At 40.5% G+C, this 27,208-nt stretch overlaps 1 protein-coding gene across 1 annotated transcript; it reads left to right on the top strand.

Annotated features, from left to right (window-relative positions):
- The first annotated feature begins 21,954 nt into the window (after positions 1 to 21,954).
- On the top strand, positions 21,955 to 26,997 carry APOLD1 (apolipoprotein L domain containing 1). The gene is made up of 2 exons (XM_063075994.1): positions 21,955 to 21,975; positions 22,971 to 26,997. Exon 2 carries the CDS (start codon positions 23,246 to 23,248, stop codon positions 23,984 to 23,986), a length of 741 nt encoding a protein of 246 aa, XP_062932064.1. The 5' UTR covers positions 21,955 to 21,975; positions 22,971 to 23,245; the 3' UTR covers positions 23,987 to 26,997.
- The last annotated feature ends 211 nt before the right edge of the window (positions 26,998 to 27,208 follow it).

Below are 27,208 nucleotides of genomic sequence, written 5' to 3'. Positions count from 1 at the left end.
TCTTGTGCTTTTATCCCTCTTGCAATGCCAGCGATCAATTTCCCAGACTTCTCTTCTTTTATTTCTTTTTCTATAAAATCTGCTTCAGATGGACCTGAATTCAGTGGCTTTTCATTAGTAGCCTCCAGATTTTGCAGCTCTGCATGGCTCTTTATGAAGGCTGGCATCTTTTAATAATAATTCTAAGCCATCATAATCTCTTTTAACATGGCTAATCATTTTAAGAATTTTGCATTTTCCCTCATTTAGTTTGGTAAGTAGTATATTGAGCCTTCCCTGCTTCTGTACAGTTTTTTTTTTCTATTTTAAAAATTGTTATAAAATATACATAACATAAAATTGACCATTTTAGCCATTTTTAAGTGTACAGTTCAGTGACAGTAAGTACGTTTGCATTGTGTGACCATCACCACTATGCATTTCCAGAACTTTTTAATCATCCCAAACAGAAGCTCTGTACCTTTTTAACAACAACTCCTTATTCCTCCCTTCCCCCAGCCCCTGGTAGCCTTCATTCTACTTTCTTTCTCTATCAATTTGCCTAGTCTCGGTCCCTCGTATAAGTGGAGTCATATAATATTTGTCCTTTCTATAGCTGTTTTTTTAACCGAGTAAAAATGTCTTCAGAACAAGAGAACTACTAAAAAACATCTAATAACTGTTGCCCATACCGTCACCACCAAGGAAATTTGAAGTGATTGGAACCTGGGCTCATATTTTCAGGAGAAGCCTGAAGCTCAGTTCTGAGGTGGTCACCACAGATCTGCCTCTGGTGGCATTGGCCCACTGCACCGCAACAGACCCCCCAGATCACACCACAACGTTTCCATCAGTGCAGCAGACCCAGGGCTGGGAGAGGCACATGGAAGAACCAGCCCCGTGCTGCTGCTTCTCACCCACGCTTTAAACATTAATGGCTCATTTTACTTTTTATTGAAAAATAAAACACAGATTCAGAAAACTGTATGAAATGAATGATTGTAAAGATAGCATCTTTGGAACTACCACTCAGGTCAAGAAATAGAACCTCGTTAGCCAGCCCAGAATCCCCTCTGTGGGGTCCACCTGATCTCAACCCTCTTCCTTCCCCCAAATGTAACCTCTCTCTTGACTGTTTTAAAAAAAGCACTTTATTGAGATGAAATTCACATAACATACAATTCACTTATTTAATGGGTACAGGTCAATGGTTTTTAATGTATTCTCAGTGTTGTGCAGCCATCTCCGGACTTTTATAGCACTTCCTTGTATCCATTCTATAGCCTCTATATCCGTTCTGTAGTTTCCTGTACTACCTGTAGGAAAGGCAGGAAAATGCTTGCTCTGTCTCTGTATTTACCAGTTTTCAAGATATTGAGTTAGTTGCCTTCCATCCTTCAAAGGTGACCAGCTGTTTATCTTTAAGCCATTATGAACTCATGGATTTAGATGTATTTGATGGGTTTCAATCCACTGTAATTATTATCCTTACAGAAGCTCAAATTGTCCCATCTGGGCCAAAATTGCCTCCTGTATCCCTCTGGCACGATTCTAGTTGTCTTCGTTAGATTCCTTGCTATCTGGTATGACAAGATATTGTGAAGCATGTCACTGACTTTGGTAGTATAAATGAGGTGATATTGTTGTAGAAACAGACAAATAAGTTAATGGAAGTGAACGGAGTAAGTCACAAGAACACGCAGTGGATATCTGTGTTCTTTCTGGAAGCATTTATTGTACTTTCTATGAGGAACAGGTTCCCAAAATTTATTTTGGATATAACTCTTCATTCATTAAGCCCTATTGAGATGTTAAGAGGGACAGACCCCATCTTCAGCTCCAGTGGCTGCCTTGATTGGCTTAAGCATATCCAGTCACCCTGTCCGGAGTGACTGGTTTAGAGGTGGCATGACCAGAGTAAATGTGAAGACATTCACTGGGGCTTCTGGGAGAGATGTTAGGATAATTGGCCTTCCATCTGGAAGGATGTTACATTTCTACTTCTTACCATTCACAAATATTAGTAGAAGGGGTGTTAGAAACCTAGAAGTGTCTATTATTATTAGGAGACGCGGAAAGGCAAAAAGCCATATTGATAATGTTGATAATTTGATTACATGCCGTCAGGACTATACAACACTTTGAATAAAATTAAAAGACAAGCAACTCAATGGAAGTAAATATTGGTTACATACATAACAACAAATTAGTATCCATATCATAGTAAACCTTCTCCCTGTGGATAAGAAAAAGGCAATCCAGTAGAAATATGGGCAAAGACTAAGAACAGATAGTTATCGTATGAAGATACAGGGTGGGGGGGAAACCCCAAAAACCAAACATATGGAAGGTACTCAACCTCACTAATAATTAGAAAAGTGCATTTTAAAACTGGAGCATAGTATTCCATAGCATACATACTAATACATAGTATGGATGTAGCAAAGTTTAACCATTTCCCCACTGATGAAAATTTAGATTATTTTCAACCTATTATCACCTAGTACCATGCTCAATGAACTCCTCTGTGTTGCCTATTTGGAACCCATTTCTGCTTTTGAGATACTAAACCTTGTATCTGAACCTACAATGTGATAGCAAACATCTTGTTACCTTGGTCCCAAATAGAAGTTGTATGTTATGTAAATGTACTCTAAAACTTACCATCAGAATGTTCTTTGAATTTTATCCTCAATCATGTGCTTAATCTAATACACTTAGGGACTACTGGAACTTTTTCTGGTCAGATTAGTTTAAACAGTCAGAAATTGTTCTCTTTCTTTGAAATAAAGCTGATTGAAGGATTACACTGTCTGAATAGCTGTAGGATTCAGAAACTCCTTTATAAAGGCTTACTTTATTTTTAGATTTTTAGACTTAGATCCATAATTTCTTTTGGATTTAATGATATGAACATGCATATTTGACTAGAGCCTTACTTTTTCATTTATCATAACTATAGCTTGTTTATTAGTTGGAAGTATGTTCCAGGGAGAGGAAATTGTTGAATCTATACCCAGTAGAGAAAGAAAATATTTACCAAATTCAAAATATGTATGCCTTTTGTTCAAGTAATTCCAATTTTAGGAATCTCTCCTATAGAAATACTCGCAAGAGCACACATACACATATACCATAACCATACACGAGGATGTTCACTGTACCATTGTTTATAATAAACAATTTAATTGTAAATGTGATTGCCGACCCCGTGGCTCACTCTGGAGAGTGCGGCGCTGGGAGCGCAGCAGCGCTCCGGCCGTGGGTTCGGATCCTATATAGGGATGGCCGGTGCACTCATTGGCTGAGCGCGGCGCAAACGACACCAAGCCAAGGGTTGCGATCCCCTTACCAGTCACAAAAAAGGCCAAAAAAAAAAAAAATTGTAAATGTGATAAATGTCTACCAATAAAGGAATGGATTAATGAATCATGACCTGTCTCTACAATGACTGACAGTGACATACATCACCTTGGAAAAATGTCTAGATAAGAGAGGGTCTTGACAGGAAACAGAATTAACCCCGGACAGTTCAAATGAATGGATTTTTAAGGAAGGGTTTACTTACAGAGAGGTTGGGTGGTGCTAAGCGAACAAACAAGGGATGGTTAAATACCTCCAGACTAGTGATAGTGGAAAGCTGTTAGCATTCCTAGGGCCTAAGGTGCAGGAAGAAGAAAGAATATAACAGCAGCCCAGTAAAATTCAGAGCCGTGGCGAGAGGGACACCAGGAACTACAGCCAAAGAGGGAAACAGTTACTGCAAAAGACAGAGCTGAACAAGGGGGAGAAGCAGGGAAGAAATACTCCGACTTTCCTTTTGTGCTCTGATCTCTTGCTGGTACCTCCGATTGGCTGGACCCAATCAGAAGCATTTGGCGTGGGAGCCTAAGTGAGGTGGTTCACAGGAGTCAGCCTGCTGGGGCACAGAGCAGGGCAGAGAGAAAGGGCAAAAAGTGATCTCTAGGGATGGGGAATGACTAGCACGATGTGTTTTTTAAATTAATATATTCAGTTTTAATTGACAATGAGATTGCATATATTTATGGTATACAACATGTTTAATATGTGTATGTATTGTGGAATGGCTAAATCAAGCTAACATATACATTACCTCACATGCTTATCATTTTTTCCGTGGTGAGAACATTTAAAATCTACTCTCTTAGCAATTTTCAAGTATACAGTACATTGTCACTAACTATAGACACCATGTTGTACAATAGATCTCCTAAACTTATTCCTCTTGTCTCACTGAAATTTTGTATGCTTTGACCAACATCTCCCCAATACCCTCCCATGTTTAATTTATATTTTTAAGTAGGAAAAAAGTTGCATAGTAGTATACAATATGCAATTTTTGTATAAGAAAATCACAATCACACATTTGAAATACACATATTTGTATAATCATAAACATTACATAAAAATACATAGCAAATGATAAACCTCAGTATTACCTCTAGATGGCAGAAACAAATGAAGAGGGAAAAATTATATTTCTAACTTTCTGCATTTTTGTATAATGGAAATTTGTTACAAGATGTATGCATTTCTTTTGTGATTAGGAGAAAAAAGATAAGCTATATATTCCATGAAATGAAAGCATTGTCACTTAAGATGGAGACAAAGGTAAGAGAACCCCCTAAATGGTTATTAAATAGTCATTCACTTAAGGGTACTGCGTAGAAAAACACCTCTGAAAATCTATTAATTCTTTTAACATTGAAATCAAAAAGTAGATCTTATATGCTGTAGTTTTGGTCAGGATTCTCTGTTGCAAAAATCAGAAATCAAATCCAGATCACTTAAGAAATAAAAGGAGAGTTCAAAAAATAAGGATATACAGATGGCTCATGGAACCAAAGATTGGCAAGAAATAAAAATTAAGACCTCGGTTGGCGTCTCAGGGTTTTGTCTCCTTATTCTTCTTGGTAACATTTCTCATCTCTTTGGGATAAAAAATGGGCAAAATACGGCTGTCCCAGAGATCTTGAGTTCCAGCCATTGAGAAGACTGACTGAACTCTCTCTAGGTCCACATTCTAAAATCCCAGGAGAAAAGATCTGATTGGCCAAATTTGGTTCAGATGTTCACCTTTGGTCCAATTGGCTATACCCAATAGAGCAGGATCATGCAATGGGATACCAGCACAGGTACTGGGATCCTTTGGATGGAGATAAAGAGATGTTGTGAGATCGAGGGTGGGCCATAGGTTCCCAAGCTGCCTACTACAGTTGCTAAAAGGGCAGAGAGCATCATAAACTGACAAGCTAAAAATCACTTTTAGGGCCGGCCTGTGGCTCACTTGGGAGAGTGTGGTGTTGATAACACCAAGGCCACGGGTTCGGATCCTATATAGGGATGGCCGGTTCGCTCACTGACTGAGTGTGGTGCTGACAACACCAAGCCAAGGGTTAAGATCCCCTTACCAGTCATCTTAAAAAAAAAAAAAAATCACTCTTAAATTTCCTCTTAGCTAAAAAATGGAAAAAGATATTTCTAAGAGAGCCATAAAAAGGCAGTTGTAAAACACCAATATAAAATCAAAATCAGCTATTAAATAATATACTATCAGAATAATAAAGTACAAAAGTTGAACTATTTAAAAGGCTACAAATAACCAGAAATAACAAATGGTTACTGGCTTGAAAAAAGGTAATAATACCTTGTAATTGTACTACATTTTGTAGGTCTCAAAGGGCTTCCACATTCATTCTCTACATAGTGAAGAAAACTCTGAAATAATAATGACTGAGAATTTTTCCAAACCAATGTCAGATACCAAACCATGGATCCAGAAAACTCGGAGAACATCAGTAAGGATAAACGCCAAACAACAACAATAACTCCCCAAATACATCTGGGCACATTGTATTCAGCTACAGAAAATTAAAGATAAAAAAATCCTGAGAGTAACACTTGCACAGGGCATAAAAAGCCTGTGCAATAATACTCATGTACAGTATCACAAACAGTATTACAGACAATGCTTGTGGTAGTGGAAAATTGGGATCAACAGGAAATGGAGAAATAAATCATGGAGCATTCTCATTATGGAATATTATGCAATCGTGACAAGGGGTCCATCTGGAAAAAGATCTCCAAGGCATAGAAAGCAAAAATGGCAACTGGAATTAAGTCACTAAGTTTTAGAATTGGCATTTACTCATTCTACTAGTCAGCAAATGCTGCTTATATGTGTACATAGGAAAGTCAAAGACAAAGGGAAAGAAAATGTTTTATTTCTCCAGAACATGGCAATTAAATATTTTTAATTTTTGTTTATTAGTAATTATTTCTAATGTGCAAAAAAGATGAGAAAACAATGAAATGGTACCCATATGTTTATCACCAGACTAAACCAATGTTAATATTTTTACCTCTTTGCTCATATAACTTCCCTTCCACCTGCAAGACCGACGTAGAATTCTTCAGGGCCCACCTTCCTTTCCTTCCAGGACCACTTCCTTCATGAAGTTTCCCTGATTGCCTCAGCTCTCTACATTCTTTACCTGCTCCTAAATTCCTACAAAATGTACAGACTGCATTCCACTGGCAAATGTTCAGGTATTCCACACTAAAAGCTTATTTGCAAAATGGGGATAAGAGTACCTACCTTACAAGACAGCAATGACATATGAGTGATATAATTAGTATTATTTTACTGACTTATATTGTTAACAAAAATGGCAGCCAATATTTCTTGACTACTTACTAATGTGCCAGGTGCTGAGATAAGCAGTTTATAACATTCTCTCATGAAACTCTCACAACAAATACATAAAAGTGATACGTATACATTTATATATATATAAATCCTGATAGAAGCCAGAGGTGAAGAACACCTTACCTACAGAGAAGTAAAGATAAAAATTATATCCAACTTCTCCTCAGAAATCATGCAAGCAAGAAGAGAGTGGAGTAAAATATTTAATGGGTTGAGAAAAAATAACTCCATTAACCTAAAATTCTTTACCCTTTGAAATTATCCTTTAAAAGTGGAGGAGACACAAAGACCTTCTCAGACAAATAAAAACTGAGATAACTTGTTGCTGGTAGAACTGCCTTGCAAGAAATACTAAAATAAGTTCTTTAGAAAGAAGGGAAATTATACAGGTTAGAAACTCAGATCTGTATTAAGAAAGGAAGAACCTTGGAGAAGTAAATAAGTCATGGTAAAACAAAAAACTTTTATTTTTATTACTCTTAATTGATCTAATAGATAACAGTTTTTGATATAATAGCAAGAATGTTTTGACTACGTATGCATATATATATGCTTATATATGTTTACGTATAAGTGAGACTAATGACAACAATGATACAGGGGATGGAAGGGAGGATTAGGCTTATTTTGTTATTATAAGGTGCTTATACTCCCTGTGAAGTGGTACAGTGTTATTTGAAAGTGAACTTGAATTAGTAAGAAAATGTATATTGCAAACTCTAGGCCAATCACTAAAAATGGTAAGAAAAAGAAGTATAACTGATATGCTAAGAAAGGGGAGAAAAATGGCATAAAACGCTCAGTTAAAACAACAAAAGGCAAAAAAAAAAAAGATAAAAATAGGAACAAAGAACAAAGGCAGCAAATAGAAAACAGTAAAAATATAGTAGATATGAATTCAAAGGTGTCAATAATCATTCTGAATGTCAACAGTCTAAATGTACCAATTAAAAAAAAGAGATTGTCAGAGTGGATCAAGAAACAAGACCCACTATATGTTATCCACAAAGAACTCACTTTAAATATAAAGACATATAGATTAAAAGCAAATGGATGAAGAAAGAGATACTATGCTAACACTAATCAAAAGGAAGTGGAAATAGCTATACTAAATTCAAACAGAACAGACTTCAGAGCAAAGAAATTATTGAGGATAAATCGGAGCATTACCTAATGATAAAGGGGTCAATTCCCCAAGAAAACAGCAATCCTTAATCCAATGTATGTGCCTAACAACAGAGTGTCAGAATATGTGAGGCAAAAACTAATAGAACTGAAAGGAGAAATAAATGAGTCCACTATTATAGTTGGAGACTTCAACACTCCTGTATCAGAAATAGTAGACAGAACATCCAATGGACAGAAAATCAGTAAGAACATAGTTGAATTTAACCACATCGTCAATCAACTGGATATAATTGACATCTATAAACTACTTCATCCAACAAAAGCAGATTACATATTCTTCTCAATCTCACATGGAACATTCACCAAGATAGACCACATTCTAGGCCATAAAAACATACTTTAACAAATCTAAAAGAATGCAAATTATGCAATGTCTGCTCTCAGACCACAATGAGATTAAACTAGAAATTGATAACAAAAAGATAGCTGGAAAATCCCAACCATACTTGGAGATTGAACAATACATTTCTAAATAACACATGGACTGAAAAAGAAATCTCAAGAGAAATTTGAAAATATTTTGAAACAAATGAAAATGAAAATACAACTTATAAAAATTTGTGGGATGCAACTAAAGCAGTGCATAGAGGGAAATTTATAGCACTGAATGCATACATTAGAAAGGAAGAAAGATCTAAAATCAATCACATAAGCTTCTACCTTAGGAAAATAGAAAAAGAAGAGCAAATTAAATCCAAAGTAAGCAGAGGAAAAGAAATAATACAAATTATAGCAGGAATCAATGAAATTGAAAATAGGAAATCAATAGAGAAAATCAATAAAAGCAAAAGCTGGTTCTTTGAAAAGATGAATAAAAATTGACAAGCCTCTAGCCACACTAAGAAAAAAAAGACACAAATTTCTTATATCAGAAATGAACAACTGGACATTATTATGGGTCTCATAGACATTAAAAGGATAATAAAGGCATACTATGGAAAAGTCAGTGCCCACAAGTTTGATAACCTAGATGAAATGAACCAATTTCTTGAAAAACATAATCTGCCAAAGCTCACACAGAAGAAGTGGACAAGCTGAATAGTTCTCTATCTATTAAAGAAATTGAATTAATAATTAATAACCTTCCAAAACAGGAAGCACCAGGTACAGAAGGGTTACCTGGTGAATTCTACCAAACATTTAAGGAAGAAATGATGCCAATTTTCTACAATCTCTTTCAGAAGATAGAAACAGAGAGAATACTTCCTAATTAATTCTATGAGGCCAGCATTACCCTAATACCAAAACCAGACAAAGATATTGCAAGAAAAGAAATACAGACCAATATCTCTTATGAACACAGATGCAAAAGTCCTCAAAAAAATATTATCAAATTGAATCTAACAATCTATAAAAAGAATTATATACCACAACCAAGTGGGCTTTCTGTGAAGTATGCAAGCCTGATTCAACATTCAAAAATCAATTAATCTAATTCATCACCTCAACAGGCTAAAGAAGAAAAATCAGGCTGGCCAGTTAGCTCAGCTGTTTAAAGCACAGTGTTGTAACACCAAGGTTAAGGGTTTGGATACCCTTACCAGCCAGCTGCCAAAAAAAAAAAAAAAGAGAGAAAGAAAAAGAAAAATCACACTATCATATCAATAGCTACAGAAAAGACATTTGACAAAATCCAACACCCATTCTTGATTAAAAAAACTCATCGAACTAGGAATAGAGGTGAACTTCCTCAATTTGATTAAGAATATCTACAAAAAACCTACAGCTACCATCATACTTAATGATGATAAACTAGAAGCTTTCCCACTAAAATCAGGAACAAGGCAAGAATGTCCCCTCTCACCACTCCTTTTCAACATCATACTGAAAGGCCTAGCTAGTGCAATAAGATAGAAAAAGGAAATAAAAGGTTTACTGATTGGGAAGGAAGAAATAAAACTGTCTTTGTTGGCAGATAATATAATTGTTTAAAAAATCTGAAAGAATTGAAGAAAAAAAAAAAAAAAAGACCCCCCCCCCCCCAAAACAAATCTCCTGGAAGTAATAAGTTATTATGGATCAAAGTTGCAGGCTGAAAGGTTAATATACAAAGGTCAATCACTTTCTTATATACTAGCAGTGAACAACTGGAATTTCAAATTAAAAACATAATACCATTTACATTAGCAACCCCCAAAATGAAATATTAGGTATGAATCTAACAAAATATGCACAAGATCTATATGAAGAAAAGTACAAAATGCTGATGAAAGAAAGAAGAACTGAATGGAAAGGTATTTTATATTTATGGATAGGGAGACAATATTGTCAAGATGTCAGTTCTTTCCAACTTAATCTATAGATGCAATGCAATCCCAATCAAGATCCCAGCAAGTTATCTTATGGATATTGACAAACTGATTCCAAATTTTATATGGAGAGGCAAAAGACCCAGAATAGCCAACATAATATTGAAGGAGAAAAACAAAGTTGGAGGTTGACACCACCTGACTTACTATAAAGCTACAATAATCAAGACAGTATGGTATTGGTGAAAGAATAGACAAACAGATCAATGGAGCAGAATAGAGAGACCAAAAATAGCCATATAAATATAGTCAATTGATCTTTAACAAAGGGCAAAGGCAATACAATGGAGCAATGGTAGTCTTTTTTTTTTTTTTTTTTTTTTGTCGTTTTTTCGTGACTGGCACTCAGCCGGTGAGTGCACCGGTCAGTCCTATATAGGATCCGAACCCGCGGCGGGAGCGTCGCCACGCTCCCAGCGCAGCACTCTACCAAGTGCGCCACGGGCTCGGCCCGCAATGGTAGTCTTTTTAACAAATAGTGCTGGAAACTGGACATCTACATGTAAAAAAAAATGAATCTAGACACAGACCTTACACTCTATGCAAGTGTGAAGGCAGGGGGGTATAAGAGATATCTCTGTACCTTCTGCTCAAAATGGGCCATAGATCTAAATGTAAAACTCTAAAACTCCTAGAAGATAATGTACCATATGACATCAAAGGCACAATCCATGAAAGAAAGAGTTAATAAGCTGGACTCATTAAAATTAAAAATTTCTGCTTTGCAAAAGACACTGCAAAGATAATAAAAAGTCAAGCCACAGATTAGGAGAAAATATTTGCAAAAGATATATCTGATAAAGACATTGACCATTATCCAAAAATTTCAAGGAATACTTAAAACTCAACGATAAGAAAAACAACCCAACTAAAAAATGGGCCAAAGACCTTGGCAGACATCTCATTAAAGAAGATAAACAGATTACAAATAAATATATGAACAGAAGATTCACATCATATGTCACAATATTAAAATAACAAACTAAATGCAAATCAAAATTAAATTGCAAATGATAGAGTTTGGATGTGTTGTCCCCCTGAAAACTCATGTGGAAATCTGACCCCCAATGTGGCAGTGTTGGGAGCTGAGTCATGGGGGTGATTCCCTCATGAATGGATTAAGGCTCTCCCTGGGGGGTGGGTAGTGAGTGAGTTCTCTCTCTGTTAGTTCCCACGAGAGCTGGTTGTTTAAAACACCCAGGCATCTCCCCTCTTTCTCTGCTTCCAGCATTCTTGCAATGTGAGACCCCTGGGTCACTGTTGCCATCACCAGATGGACTCTGGACTTCCCAGGCTCAGAAACTGTAAGCAATAAATTTCATTTTCCTTATAAATCACCCAGTTCTGTGTATATTGTTATAAGCAGCAGAAGTGGACTAATACAGAAAATTAGTACTGAGGAGTGGGGTGTTGCTATACAGATACCTGAAAATGGGGAAGCGGCTTTGGAACTGGGTAATGGGCAAAGGATGGAGGAGTTTGGAGGACTTAAGAAGAAGACAAAAAGCTGGGGAAAGTTTGGAACATTTTAGAGATTGGGTAAGTGGTTGTGACCAGAAAGCTGATAGAAATGTGGACAGTGAGGGCCATGCTGATGACAATGTCTCAGATAGAAATGAGGAACTTATTGGGAACTGGACAAAAGATCACCCTTGCTACACCATAGTGAGGAACTTGGCTGCATTGTGTCCATGCCTTAGGACTTTGTGGAAGGTGGGACTTAAGAGTCGTGAACCAGAATGCTTGGCAGAAGAAATTTCCAAGCAGCAAGGCCCTCAAGCAGCTAGCTTCATGGCAACTTGTAACATCCTATGCTATTATGGTGGCAAAGGCATGATGTAAAGCCAGAATTTAAAAGGGAAGCAGAGTGTAAAGATTTGGAAAATTTGCAGCCTGGCCATGTGGTAGAGAAGCGGAGAACAGGAGAAAAATGCAAGGGTGAAGCAGATAAACTGATTGCTAAAGACATTAGCTTGGTGATGAGGCAGCCAGATGCTAATAGCCAAGACAATGGGAGAAAGTCCCTGAAGGCATCTGAGAAGTCTGTTAGGGTGCCCCTCCCATCACAGACCCAGAGGCCGAGGAGGCCTGAGTTGTTCTAGAGGACAGACTTGGGGCTCTGCTGCTTTCGGGAACCTGCTCCCTGCATCCCATCTTCTCTGGCTGGAGCAGCCCTGCCTCAAGTGGCCCCAAGAGTGGTTTGTGCAGCAGCTCTGGACAGCACAAGCCAGAAACTTTGGTGGTGTCCATGTCATGTTAAGTCTTCAGGCCAGCAGAACATGAGAGCAGTGGAGGTGTTGCATCCTCCACCCAGATTTCAGAGGATGTATGGAAAAGCCTGGGGCCCAGGCAGAGACCTGCTGTAGGGGTGGAGCTGCTGCAGAGGCCATCTACTAGAGCAATGTGGAGCAGGAATGTGGGGTCAGAGCCCCTCCAGAGAGCCCCAACTGGGGAAATGTCTAGTAGAGCCAAGGCAGTGGGGCTGCTGCCAGGACCCCAGAACTATAAGGCCACTGGCAATGTACAATACCAGCCTGGAAAAGCCACAGGCACCAGTGCAGCCCGATGGTCTGTGCCTGGCAGAGCTTTAGGGGTGGGGCTGCCTGATGCTCTGGGGGCCCAGATGCCCCATTGTGCCCAGGATGCAGGACACGGAGTCAAAGAAGATCATTTTGGAGCTTTAAGGTTTAATGTCTGCCTTGATGGATTTCGGACTTGTTTGGGGCCTGTTTTTCCCTTTTTCTGGTCTATTCCTCCCTTTTGGAATGGAAATGTGTACCCAATGTCTGTTCCACCATTGTATCTTGTAAGTAGATAAGTTTGTTATTGATTTTTACAGGTTCACAGCTGGAAGGAGTTTTGCCTTTGGTCTCAGATGAGACTTTGGACTTTTAAGTTGGTGCTGGAACAAGCTAAGACTTTTGGGACTATTGGGATGGAATGATTTTTTTTTTGCATGTGAGAGTGACATGAGTTTTGGGAGACCAGGGGTGGAATGATAGAGTTTGGACGTGTTTTCCCTCCCAAAACTTATGTGGAAATCTGATCCCCAATGTGGCAGTGTCTTGGGAGCTGAGTCATGGGGGCAGATCTATCATGAATGGATTAATTCTCTCCCTAGGGGGGTGGGTAGTGAGTGAGTTCTCACTCTATCAGTTTATGTGGGAGCTGGTTGTTTAAAAGACCCTGGCACTTTCTCTCTCTCTCTCACCAGCTGCATGCCACTTTCCTCCTTGAGTAGAAGCAGCCTGAGGCCCACAGCAGATTCAGCTGTCCCAGAATCGTGAGCCAAATAAATCTGTGTTTTATAAATTATGCAGTCTCAGGTATTCCATTATAGCAGCACAAAATGGACTAATACAGCAAATTAAAATAGCAATGACTAGCACATCTATTAGATGTGTTAAAATAAATACCTGTCTATTTGAATGGCCAAAATCCAAAACACTGACAACACTGAATGTTGTCGAGGATGTGGAGCAATGGAAACTCTCATTCATTGCTGGTAGGAATGGAAAATGGTAAGCCAGTTTGGAAGATAGTTTGTCAGCTTCTTACAAAACTAAACATACTCTTACCATAACATCAAACAATCATGCTCCTTGGTATTTACCTAAAGGAGTTGAAAACTTAAGTCCACACGAAATCCTGCACACAGATGTTTATAGAATCTTTATTTATAATTCTAAGACTTGGAAGCAACCGAGATGTCCTTCAGTAGGTGAATACTGTGGTATATCCAGACACTGAAATATTATTGAGTGGAATATTGAATGGAATATTATTCAGTGCTAAAAATAAATAAGCTGTCAAGCCATGAAAAGACATGGAGAACACCTAAATGCGTATTATCAAGTGAAAGAAGCCAATCTGAAAAGTCTACATACTGTATGATTCCCAATACATGACCTTCTGGAAATGACAAGACCATGGATACAGTAAAAAGATCAGTGGTTGCCAGGGGTAAGCAGGGAGCAAAATACAGTAAAAATGCAGTATTATAATCTTATGGGACCACTGTTATATATGCAGTCCATGGTTGACCAAAACATCATTATGTGGTGCATGGCTATAGTCTAAAAGCTGAGGGAGAGCTTAAGATTTATTACACCTCTGTAGATACAGAACAAGCAGGTGTTACAATGTAGGTTGCAATGACTGTTGCAAATGTCTGAGAACTTGGAAGATAATGACTAAGTCTGGGAAAGGGAGAGACAAAGGTAATTGTTCCCTGGAGTCTGAGAAGATAAGAGAATCTTTATGGCTAGTGGAGGGGTGTGCAGTCTTTCTGGCACTAGAGAAAAAGGCATGTGCTAGGTATTCTGTAATAGGACCCATGGGTCAAACGCTTGTATATTAATGATATAATGTATGTTTGGACCACAGGATCCCAGGTGTTCTGTGCAGGTGTTCACACCTGAGGAGGAAGAAGTAGAATAAATTTAAATTGCCTTCAATTGATCACATTAGGGAGCCTGGGACAATTAAAGAGCTCCCAGTGTCAGATTTGTCCAAAAGAATGAGCAAGTAAGATTACCAAAGATATACAGTTTTTCCTTACAAAGGCAATGATGGTAGGTTCTCCCTTTAAAAATGAAAATAGCATTATGAAGCAGTCATTTTCAAAATTATACTATATTGAATTAAAAACAAGCAAATTGATGTGAAATAGAATAGATGTTCTAGAAGTAGATGTAAACAATGCCAACTAATCAATGTAAGACAAACCAGCAATAATACATCTATAGAAAAGCATTTTTTAAAAAATGAAAAGTGATCAAAATTCTCTAGTCTGGAGAAGCATTAACACCCACCATGCACTGTAATGAACCCCAAGTGGGTCAAATTAGGTTAAAATGTTTATTGTGGATATTTTCCTCTAAGCATCTCTTTCCCTTTCCCTAGTATACCTCCCATACCCTAATTTCCTAGTGAGAAACTTCTCCTCCCTGACTGTATGTGGTGTTGGTGGGAGGGTCAAGTTCTGCTACCATCTTCCACTTGGAAGCTGAAGGTGATTCACCCTTCCCTTCCCTAGTCAGAACAGCTAGTGGAAGGACACTTGACCTAAGCTCAGCCAACCCAGTGTTCACTCCTAGAACTTTGATTTTAAAGCTAATACAAGGAGAAGAGAGAATAGTAGCTGGTAAGTGGTATCCAAACAGGCTGTTCCAACTATAAAACAGCTGCTGTACTTCCAGTTTCTCGGTTCTCCAGAGCTCCTTGGTTCTTTCCCACTATGTTAGTCTGATTGTGTTGCTTATAATAGAATACCTGAAACTGGGTAATGTATAAAGAAATGAAAGGTATTGCTTCCAGTTTTGGAGGCTGGGAAGTTCAAAGTCCAGGGGACACATCTGGTGAGGGCCTTGGTGGTGGCTCTACAGCAATGAAGGCTATAACATGGCAAAAATGACATGAGCAAGAGAGAGCTAACTGCTCACTGTCTGTCCTTTTAAAGCCATCAGAATGATGGCCATTACTCTAGGAATGGATCAATCCATTCACCAGGGCACTGTCCTCACAAACTAATCACCTCCCAAAGGCCCCATCTTTTAATTACCTTAATAGGATTTCCCACCCCCTTAACATTGTCACAGTGGGAATTAAGTTTCAATGAGTTTTGAGGGGACATTCAATCCACAGCACTCACTCTAAAGCATGTTCCCTCAGATTCATAGCAATAGTTTGCTTATATTAGTCAGAGTGAGATTCTTACTATATCCAGAGGAAGACTGCACTTGCAGAGAAATAACTGAGGAGCGGGAGGGCATATGAGATTGTTGGCGGTGTCACAGTTCATCCTGAAACATCTTCTCTACAATGAAATCAGACTCTGGAGATGGTCTGATGGTTTGCATTTCTTCCTCTTGCCTCCCCCCGTGGGAATATACTTCTCTCTCTCTTTGATGATGGGTTGGCTAGGTGACTTGACTGACCAATAGAACGTAAGTGGATATGAGGGGTACCATGTTTGAGCAAAAGCTTTATGTATGATAAGCCAATTTTACTTCCAAAATATATTTTGTACTTTATCCACTCCATTTCCTCTTACCAGCACTATCCAAATCCATGAGAAACTTTCTCAACTACTTCAATAACCATCTAATTTATCTCTTGGCTTTTGGTTGTGAGCCTCTGAAAACCATCCTTCACACCACTGGAAGTGATGTCAAACCTAGCCCTACAAGGACACAGATGAAAAGCCTTCGATAGGTCCTCTCCTCCACGTGGCATTTGAGAACCATCATGACTTGGCTCTCGCATACCCCTTCAGCCTCATCCCTGGATGTTCCCAGCTTCCTGCTGCATGCTCAGCAGGACTAAACTGCCTGAAGCACCCTGATCACTCCTCCATGCCTTTGTCCATTCTGTTTCCTCAGCCTGCCCTCCTCTCCCTTTTTTTATACAGGTAACTTCTGTACAACTCTGAAGGTTGAGCTCAGTATCAGTGCTTCCACCAAGTCTTCCCTCGTACTTTCTTGGTATGCACTGTCCCTGTGCTTCCTCGGTCCCTGCACACACCTGTGGCATTTCCCATATTAAATTGAAATGATCTGTTCTGTATCTTTTTCTTCCAATAGATTGCCATTGTCTGGAAGGCAGGGACTGTATCTTTTTATCCCCAGAATTTAGCATGATGTCTGGCACACAGGAGGTATTCGATACACATTGTGGAGCTGAGATAGACCAAATTTAACATTAATCTAAAAAAACTCTGAGTTGTTTCAAAGTCTTCTGCTGCTATTCTTACAAAGCTGATGACATTACAAATTGGTTCTTCTGGAAAGCAAAAAGTTCCTGGAAAAATAGAATTAAAAAGTAATACAAATCTTTCCATGAACTTTTAAAAGTATCCTTGTACAATATGTAACAAAAACTATAAAGTTTCTCCTTCACTTGGTATTTTCCCATTTGTGAATACTGCCCCCGTGCCCCCCCAAAAATCCAAAGGGGAAAAATGTACACATGTCCTGGCAACTGTAGTTAATAGTGAAAAAATTGGAAGCAATCCAAGTGTCTAACAGGGTAATGACTAAGCAAACAATGGGATTATTACATAGCTATTAAAAATGACAGAAAGGAGGACTATGTCACTACAGAGAAGTGTGTATCTACAGGAATGTTAAGTGGAAAAAAGAGCACAGATTAGTGTTTAAGCAGTAGTGTTTAAGGATGTGTGTGTGTGTGTGTGTGTGCATTAACAAAGATTGAAGCCAATTTGGAGAAATGAAAATGGTCGGAGTTCAGTGTTCACTGGATCTTTTTTTTTTTTCCTGTGTAATTCCACGAATTTCTGACAATAATAGTTGAAATTCCATACTATATCGGTATCCTAAAAGTCTCCACAGAATAAGTACTCTAAGGTATACCAGGATGTGTATTCCCAGATTTATATTTATATTCCTAATTTAATGTTAAATTATTATAAAATTGTATGAAAATAATGACATCAATTCAAGACAACAAAATATTTTTCTTTAGCAACTATGAGAACTTAACTACGCATTAGAGCACTTACATTCTCTGAAATTCACAAAAAATGGGCGAAAATCCTCAGGTGAATATGTTATTTTAATTTACTTTTCTTTGGGTGAATGTACATATTGGAGCAGATTGCAAATGAAAGTCTGGAGGACCTAAACCTCACATCCACAAATTGTCTCAATTTTGTATTTTTGATGTTGTCTCCAAAAGAGGCTCTATATATAGTCACTGAGATATACTGATAAAGATGAAAAGTAAAAAGTCATCATTCTGTAATTCTAAACTTGTGCTGCTATACCACTGTAGTGCACTGTAATATTAATATATTTTTTTATAAATATTGTGAGAATATTGGGAATAGTAAAATTTGACATTATAAGGTATATTACATTGCAATTAAAAGAAATAGACCACAATTTTTTATATACTATTTTAGAATGTCATCTTTTTTTTTTTTATTCACTGAGAGCCTCAAAAAATGCAGGTGACCCAGGCCTCTGGGAGGCCCTGAGCATAATTATCACTTCATCTTTAAAGTGTGGTAGTTTTAAGTAGAGGCTTAAAACTATGGGTTAGTCATAACTTAACTATATGAACACCTAACAGTAAACCACTGTCTACTAGCCTTACTGTTTCTGCTGCCATGTGACTGGTGGTCAGAAAATGACCAGCTTCTAGAGCAGGGGTTCACAACCCCAGCTGCAGGTCAGAAACACCTGGCTTTTCCGAAACCCCACTCCAGACCTCCTGAATTGTATTCTCCAGGGCTAGGACCTGGAGATTCGTATGCTCAAAAAGCTCGCCACTTCTCTTCCTCCCTGCACTGAAATTCCTTAGGTTTGTTTCTAGGACTCAGAATTCCAGCTAGTACTTCTAGTGCTACAGTTCAGCCACATCAAGAGTTTAACAGATCTGAAGGCTCGTTTGAGGGCCAACCACTTTTGCAAAATAGTCTCTCTGGGGTGATGTGTTACAAGTGCCCAACAAACAATTCAGAAAAGAAGTTTGAGGATGCAGTCTACAGATATTTTGGGGGGAACTGCCCACATAGAACATTTGATCATATTGTTTATCAAATTTCTTATTGTGCTTTATGAAATGAAGGTAAACAAATGCTGAATCACCAGTGTTACACTCAAGCGTTAGTTCTTGTAAATAATGTGAAGTGTCAGGTTTAAACAGGCAGGAACACTTCCACTAGTCCAAATTGTCAAATGACTTGATTTTTTTTCCTCTAAAAAGAGGCAAATATGAAGAAAATGGGTTTTCAACACAGAGAAAAGCGAATTCCAGGCTGTGGACTGAGGTCAGTACACATGCTATCCATTCTCCTGTATATTCTACGTATTTATCCTACTTCTGTACCATGATTACTGTTGCTCCGAAGAAGACCCTGTATCTCAGCAAAAGTCTTCTTCCATGAAATAAAGATTTGATTGTGTTCATTTAAACCCAAAACACACAAGACAACATCCAGGGAAGTTAGAAGAGCATATGGAAACTGAAAGAGTTGAAACAGAGTAAGGCTGGGCCTGTGAACCAGACTGACTCCATTTTCCCTGCAGAGGACAATCATTACTTTTCCACTCCTCAGTCATGAGACCCCCCCAGGGCAAATGATTACCCTATGGCCTGCCCTGATAAAATAGACTGAGATAAGAGAGAAAACAGATATTCACTGAGTTGCAAAACCCCTCCCCAAGGCTTGTTTACTGTAACTGCAAAAATTAAGTTACAGATTAACCTTAAGACTCTTTTAGGAATTCCTGCTTGAGCACAAAGCTTCAAGGTGACTGCTACAATGACCCTCCTGGGGTGACAATGATGAACACCATGGCCATCTTGGACCTACTGAGCATGCACCCGTGATGCAACAAGAAGAACGGAATGGGCCATCTCCACTGATGCTGGCCTGTACCCCTTAACTCTTTTCTTATATAAGACCCTGAACAGCTCCCCTCAGGGGGGCTAGCTTTACTGTAGCTACCCCTGTTATGCATAATCTATCTCCTCTTTTAATAAAGCTTTAAAAAGCTTTACTAAAAAAAGTTGCTTGCTTTACTGCTGGGTACATTGTCCATTTCTATGACTTTGGAATCCAAGAGCCTAATTTAGTCACTTGTGAAAACTGGAAAGCTTTGGGCACCAGAGAAGACTCTAGCTGCAAGAGGCAAGTGACCACTGGGACTATTTTGCTCCCATGTCTCCGCTGCTGGTAAGTCTCTCCTGGATCCCCTGGCCTAAATTCTGACAAGGCAATGCTTTATTCTTTTTTCTCTCCTTTTCCCCCCTTTTCTTTGTCTTTAAAGTGACTGCCCGACAACTACAGCTTAAACTCCTCTTAGCATGTGAGAAGCTGCTCCCTCTGGCCAGCAGTGGCTTGTCCTGCTGGGTGACTGGCAGCGGTGGGAAGGCCAGTCCTGCACCGTGAAGCTCTTGCTTGAGCAGGTTCCCCTGACAGGGGATTCATGGGAGTGGTGGCATTCAGTCCCACGCCACGCAGTGACTGGAAGTCCAGAAGCCACAAAATTCTCTCGACCTTTCTCTGATTTTCGGAGCCCTCTTCTGCTGTTCTATACAGGTGCACCCTGGAGGGCTCCTGGCTGTTCTTTGTTTCTCTGATTTAAATCTAGGTGGTACTTTTCTTCTTTGTGCGGACAACAGTGGGGACAACTGCTTTTATCAGTTACTATGTCAGCGGAATAGGTTGGCCCTGCCGATTGGGACTAGGATAAACTGGACCCCACTGCTCCTCTTTTCTCTTTGTTTGTTTGCTTGGTGAGACGTTGAGTTGAGCACCGGTAATCTGAATAAAACTTCCAATCCTTGCACCAACTTTTGGACTTTCAAGTCATTTGTTTAGTGTGAGAGGGCAGCCGAGCCTGGTGTGTCAGCAACAGAGTCAGGGTACGGTTCCTCCTTTTCCCCCTCCCCAGTTCACCCTGGCTTACATCCCATTTGTACTGACTATGTCTGTAGGACGGTATTTTTCGCTTCTTACTTCAAACGTGCAGGTAGATACTGAAGATGTCTTGACTGAGGTTATATTTATCCTTTGAGGAGCTATAACCAGAATATTTGGACATGGACCAAATTCAGAATAATCAAGTTCAAAGGGACTAGGGCTATAAGCAGTAGCAAATGGCATTGTGCTGATAAATACAAAGTGTAGTCATAAAGGTGGGGGATTTAATCGTGTCCCAGAATGATATGGCTGTTAAGACTTTCCAAATGAACAAGAGAGTTGAGACAATAAGCTTTTAAGTGAAAAACCAATTTGGCTTTCCTTATCTAAAGGTGAGAGTGTTAGAAGAAGGGCAATGTAGTTGGGGTCCAACAGTAGGACTGAGTTACCGGGCTGAGCTCCAACCACCTCTGACTGCCCCAGAAATATTTATCCTCCACGGGATCTGGTCTGTGGCAAGTCCAGAGGTGCTACAGTCATTTTTCCCTTCTAAATTGTAAAAAATAATTGTCCTCAGCCCATGCTTCACTAATCTGTAGATAGTATCCATTCATTGAACTATAGCAAAGGCTACAATTGCTACTTCCAGTGAAAACCCAGAAAGCCATACCCCTGCTGCTATTTGAAAGTGTATAATTAGCTCCCTGTGCAGCCCGACCCCACTGATTTTTCTGACGCACTTGGCCTGCAGTGTGCCCTTTCTGAGACCTTCAATATCTTCTTGACAGCTGGAGATGCCCGAAACTGCACGCAGCACGTCCTGTGGGCGTGGCCTTGAATTCTTAAGGCTACCAGGTCCTGCTGCACTTGGAACGGCTCCAGTGTTTCGACTGCTCAGATTCACAAGGTTTTAAAAATATGAGTGAGCTATGAACGCCTATATCAGATATAAGTGGGTTTTCCACCCTCCTCCCTTTTCTTTTTAAAAATTATTATGTAATGGTGGGGTGGGTTAGAAGGCCTCCCAGATCACGTCATTAGCTATTCTCAGGAGAGGAAAGGCAGGGTCCCCCCCTGGGAGATGACAATACTTGTTTCAAGTTGGGGAAGAGCCTGTGGTTCTCTTCCTGCGTTTGGGGGAAAGCAAACACACAATGTTCATTTCCTAAATACGGGATGTGCTGTGCTGGCAGGTCATTTTCCACCATGTCACATCCTTCTGGCTGAAGGCAGCAGGGGCCAGGACAGGAAATGGCAAATTCTCACAATGAGACAAGGCTTTCCCAGGGCAGCCATTGGTTCTCTGGGACTATAAAGCACTGTCATCCAGAAACAGCCTCAGATTTTTCTTTCCTGGAGGCAGCCAGAAGTGAATGGTAAGTGGAGGACCTAGAGGCATACTATTTGAAAAAATAGCCACGGGACTTGTAATTTTGGGGTTATAGCCTCGGTCCATTATGTACTTGGGATGACTTTTTCTCATTTTCTCTTTTTACTGGTGGGTTGGGTTATGGAAGCAAATAAGTAAAATTAAGACCTATGCGTGAGGAGACCAATATTCTAGACTAGGCTCTGTGAAGAGTCAGCTGCATCTAGAACACATCTGTGTTTTGATATCCTCATCTGGAAGATGAGAATAATGATTTCTGCCCTGACATCTCACAGTTTCGAAATGCTCTATTTCTATGGTTTATTTGCCACCTTTAAGCAGTTCCTAATAAGTAAGAGTACAGTGGATATGAAGGTGGGAACCTGGCTACTAGGAAGAATGTACTTTTCCCCAGATTATAGAGTTTTCTTTGTTAGTCATTTTCAACTGACTTCAATTCAACTTGGTACAAGGTAGCCCTGAGAGAGCTGTTGAATAAAAAGTTTGGTCCCTTTATTTTATTCAACCATTACTCATGTTTTTTAAAAGGAAGCTTAAGATACATATGGCATTAATTTAATGTACTTTAATTAAGCACCCATCAAAGACTGAGACTTCTGAAGATCGTATGAGCCCTAGTTAGAATAAATAGTGCAAATCACATCTTAAGCTTGCTTCTAAGACAGCAGCCTGGAAGAATCACAAGCAGGCAAGCATCTAACGTAGAAAGATTAGTTCCTTATGTATGATAGACAATATGACTTTTGAGGTCTTGGTGACTCGTCTTTTTCACTTAGAGAGAGACAGAGATAGAGAGATTGAGAAAGAAACCGCGTTGCAAAAATCCTAGGATCCGAGTCTTCATATAATAAAAGGCCTTTGTAAACTGGACAACCTACCACTTGTCAAGTGTTTATCTTTCAAACAGAGCAAAGATCCCAGTATTGGAGTAGCCTTCTAATACCTACCCTCCTTCCCCCACGTTTAAACTTTGTTCAACAGAGAGTTAATGAAGTCGATCGTTAGCGTCCCCTGGGAGAGAAGCAGAAGACAGCGTTATTCCTATTTGCATACGCGGATAAAAGGTCCTGAGAACTCGTGCGACTTGTCCCGCATTGCAGACCTGGTCTCTCACAACTCGACACCCGTTTGCCCTGGCGTGGCTGTAGCTGGTGTGTGGAACTGTTGATGACGCCCGCTGGCGCACGGGAAGCGCGCGCGGGAGCAGCGGCAGACACCGAGACTCCGAGCTAATCGCGTGCGTCCCCCCGCAGGGCATGGAGCGGCTGGCGGCCTGGGAGCCGCAGGGCGCCTGCGCACTGCGGCGCTTCCAGGGGCTGCTGCTGGACCGCCGCGGCCGGCTGCACGGCCAGGTACTGCGCCTGCGCGACGCGGCCCGGCGCCTCGAGCGACTCCGCCGGCGCTCCCTGGCGGCCAGCGTGGCGGGCAGCTCGCTGAGCGCCGCGGGCGCCGTCGCCGCCATCGTGGGGCTCTCGCTCAGCCCCGTCACCCTGGGGGCCTCGCTTCTGGCGTCGGCCGTGGGGCTGGGGGTGGCCACCGCCGGAGGGGCCGTCACCCTCACGTCCGACCTCTCCCTGATCTTCTGCAACTCCCGGGAGGTGCGGAGGGTGCAGGAGATCGCGGCCACCTGCCAGGACCAGATGCGTGAGATCCTGAGCTGCCTGGAGTTCTTCTGCGGCTGGCAGGGCCGCGGGGACCGCCAGCTGCTGCAGAGCGGGAGGAACGCCTCCATCGCCCTGTACAACTCCGTCTACTTCATCGTCTTCTTCGGCTCACGTGGCTTCCTCGTCCCCAGGCAGGCCGAGGGGGCCACCAAGGTTAGCCAGGCCGTGCTGAAGGCCAAGATTCAAAAACTGACCGAGAGCCTGGAGTCCTGCACTGGGGCTCTGGACGAACTCAGCGAGCTGCTGGAGACCCGGGTCCGGCTCTGCGCCAAGTCCAGCCGTGGCCACGACCTCAAGATCTCTGCTGACCAGCCCTCAGGGCTGTTTTTCTGAGAATGTCCTTTCCTCCTGATGACCAAGTCCAGAAACCATTCCCATGGGATGCTGCAGTTTGTGGCTTCCTCTGGAAACTTGGGTTGGGAGCTGAAAACAAAGGATGAGAAAAACTGTTCCTGAAATGGGTGGGCACTCACGGCCCTTCTTTTCCCACTACTGTGACATCCTGCCCGGGCTTAAGTGCTAGGGTCTTTTCACTTGTGTGATCCTAGGGGAGTATGTGAACTGAACACCTTTCTCTTCTTCACAACCTTTCTGTCTTCACACAGCTGGGCAGGCAGTCCTGTTTTATGGTTATTTCAGGGTCCCTGCCCCTGCCCTGGTGGTTTGAACTGAGGATGGACAGAGTGCCTTTTTCCGAGTCCTCTCCAAGCCCCACTAGGCTTTGAGAGGATTGCATGTGCTTTAAAGTCTTTCTTCCAGAGTTTCTGATATAAAGATCTCCAGAATCCAGAGCAAGCCAGACCCCCTCTGAACTTTGTGGGAGGGCTCAGGACCCAGAGAGGGCCCTGGAGCTGACGTGCCCTCTTCTCTCTCCTCTCAGCTTACTCACTCATAGATCCAGCCTGGGCATGGAGTGGGCCTTTCCTGGGTGGCTTCAAATCTGGACCTCCAGGTACTCTGAGAGGGAAGCCAACTAAACAGTCATGTTCCCTTGCAGGAAGAAGCTACAGCTGAGAAAGATGACTCACAAATACACTTACTGACATCCTAGTGTAGAGGAGAGAGCAATGTGTTTTGAGTTAGAAGTCCTGGGTTTAGTACAGGCCGTGCCACTGCCATGTGACCTTGGCCACCTAATCTCTCTGAGACTTGGCTTTCTGTTCTATAAAACAGAGATGATAAAACCTCACCTCGTTGTGAGGTATTAAGTGAGACTGAGTACCCAGCAGTGTCTGGCTCACAAAGTGTGGTCCCTGAACTGGCAAGTCAGCATCACCCAGGAACTTGTTAGAAAGGCAGATTCTTGGACTCCAAGCCTGGTTTATGGAATCAGAAACTCTGGACGTGGGGTCCAGCAACCTGTGTTGGAACAAGCCCTCTGTGTGTTTCTGATGCACCCTGAGGTTTGAAACCACTGCAACAAATGTAATTTCAGATTTCCTCAATGGAGCTGTCACGAAGTCTCAGGGCCACTCTAGGGGCTCCATGGTCTTCAGGGTCATTCGCAGATGGTCAAGCACAGGCTGTGACCCAGAAGCAAAAGAAAGAATATGTGTGTGCAAGCAGGTGTGCAGGTGCCGTGCTCCATGCTGGTCAATGCGTCCTGGGGTAATTTTCACATGAACTAAGAGTTGTAACACAATCAGCCCTCTGGAGGGCAGTGTTGCCCACTCACTGCAGAAACTGGTACAAAAGGAATGTGAACTTACTGGCAACTGGCTTTTCTCTTATCACCTCTGAAAACTGCCAGACTGTGTACTTTTTATTTAAGTTTGCTATTTAATTACTGTTTATTATTTGCATTTAATTTTATTTAATCACCACATTTAGAAAATAAAAAGAATAACAGGTTTCTGAATAGGAGACCACTGAGGCTCTTTTGAGGAGATGAGGGTGAGTTTGACTTTCTGAGTTGGGGCATGAGCTGGATATAGCATTGCTCTTCTTGAATAATTCTCTCTCCTTCAGAGGGAATTTTAAAAAATCTAGTGTTTTTAAATGATCTTTTTAAGTAAGTGAGGGGAATTCTGAATATAGAGACCCGGCACTGAGTTTAAGCTTGTAAATGGAGGCTTGAATTGTGGGATATGTAAACGATGAAACATGTTTATCCTGAAGGTACTTTGCCAGAAGATAACACCTGACCTGGAAAGAGAACCTAGTTAGTTCAAGAAAAATAAAGTAGAGGCATGTGAAGGAAGCACTTAGACCTTGGAAGCCTGATGCCCTATGAAGTTATGTCATAATGACAGACAAAACAGCTTGTGTTATGGTGGTGATGTGTCACATTTTCATTTGGGGGTCTGTAAGAAACCTGTCTGCTATGTAAAGAAAACACTTATTTTTTTCAATTTCCATCCCTACAACTGTAATGTTGAAAAATAAGTTGACAAGTCTTTGGGACCATGCACAAAAACTTGGCTATGTTATTGAATTATTTAATATAGTATAAATTTACCCAGTCTACCCCCATGCTTCCCAAATGATGGCAGTGTGTCCGAGGAAGTATAACTTCAGCACTGGAGGGAAGAGCTGGTGTTTCTACATTTGTATTTTTCCTGTAAATTGCAATTAGTCTGTATCCTGGTTTATTTTGAAATTGACTTTGGTTTCTTTTTAAAGTGCCTTGCACAGATGCTAACATTTTAGACCACTAGAATGTGCTTTACCTTGTTGTTTGTGTTATGTCATAAAGGTACAACCATCCCTGACTCCATCTTTTATTAATGCTTAAGTCTGAATTATATTCCTTCAATTCCTGAGCTATTCCTTAGAAATAAACCGGGCACTTCTGGAAGCAGCAACAGCAGCAACCTTTCCTACCTTTAGGTATTTTGAGTATGTCAAGGTCCTAAATTTCTGAAGTTACTCTTTCAGTGGCCCACTTTATATCTGTGGAAGTGTCTACTTTGAAATAATACTCTGCACATAATAAGAATGCAATAAATTCACTTGAATAATTTAATTAACTATTTAGCTATATTAATAAGAATGTGTTGACAATGAAAGATCATTCATCCTAATATGTGTCGGTTATGAAGATTGGAGCCTCTAATTTAGTTTAAGTTAGTCAAGTTCAGTTAAATTGAACTTAGAAACGAGTATTTCTTTTGTGGGAATGTGAATAAGGCTTTTCCTTAAGGCCTTCTCTCTATAAACACATTGAAATTGTATGTTGTAAAGGTAAGAAAGGGGAAGGGTATTTAGATTATAAGTGTACTTCACAATAATGGCAGGGTTTGGAAAATAAGTGTGTTTGTACTAAATATTTAAGAGCTTCTCTGTTAGTTTCTTGGATTATTTTGTTTTACAATAAAGGTCATTCATTTGGCTTTGCATTTCAAGGATTTAATAGCACTACATTCTGCTCCATTAAAAAATAATCCTTAGCAAACGTTCTGATCCTAACTACTTTGATGCACGTGCCCTCAGGCACCTGTCATTTCCAATATAGTAAATGTCAATGTCAGAAGTATTTACTGGGAGTGAAAAGAAAGAGAGTGGTGACTGGGAGTGGTGAAGAAGCCACTCCACGTCAGGCATGTCAAGCAATCA

This window comes from Cynocephalus volans, chromosome 12 (assembly GCF_027409185.1).
Source record: "Cynocephalus volans isolate mCynVol1 chromosome 12, mCynVol1.pri, whole genome shotgun sequence".
Classification (NCBI taxonomy): Eukaryota; Metazoa; Chordata; class Mammalia; order Dermoptera; family Cynocephalidae; genus Cynocephalus; species Cynocephalus volans.
The sequence above is the reverse complement of the archived record's forward strand: the minus strand, read 5'-3'. Positions and strand labels throughout refer to the sequence as shown.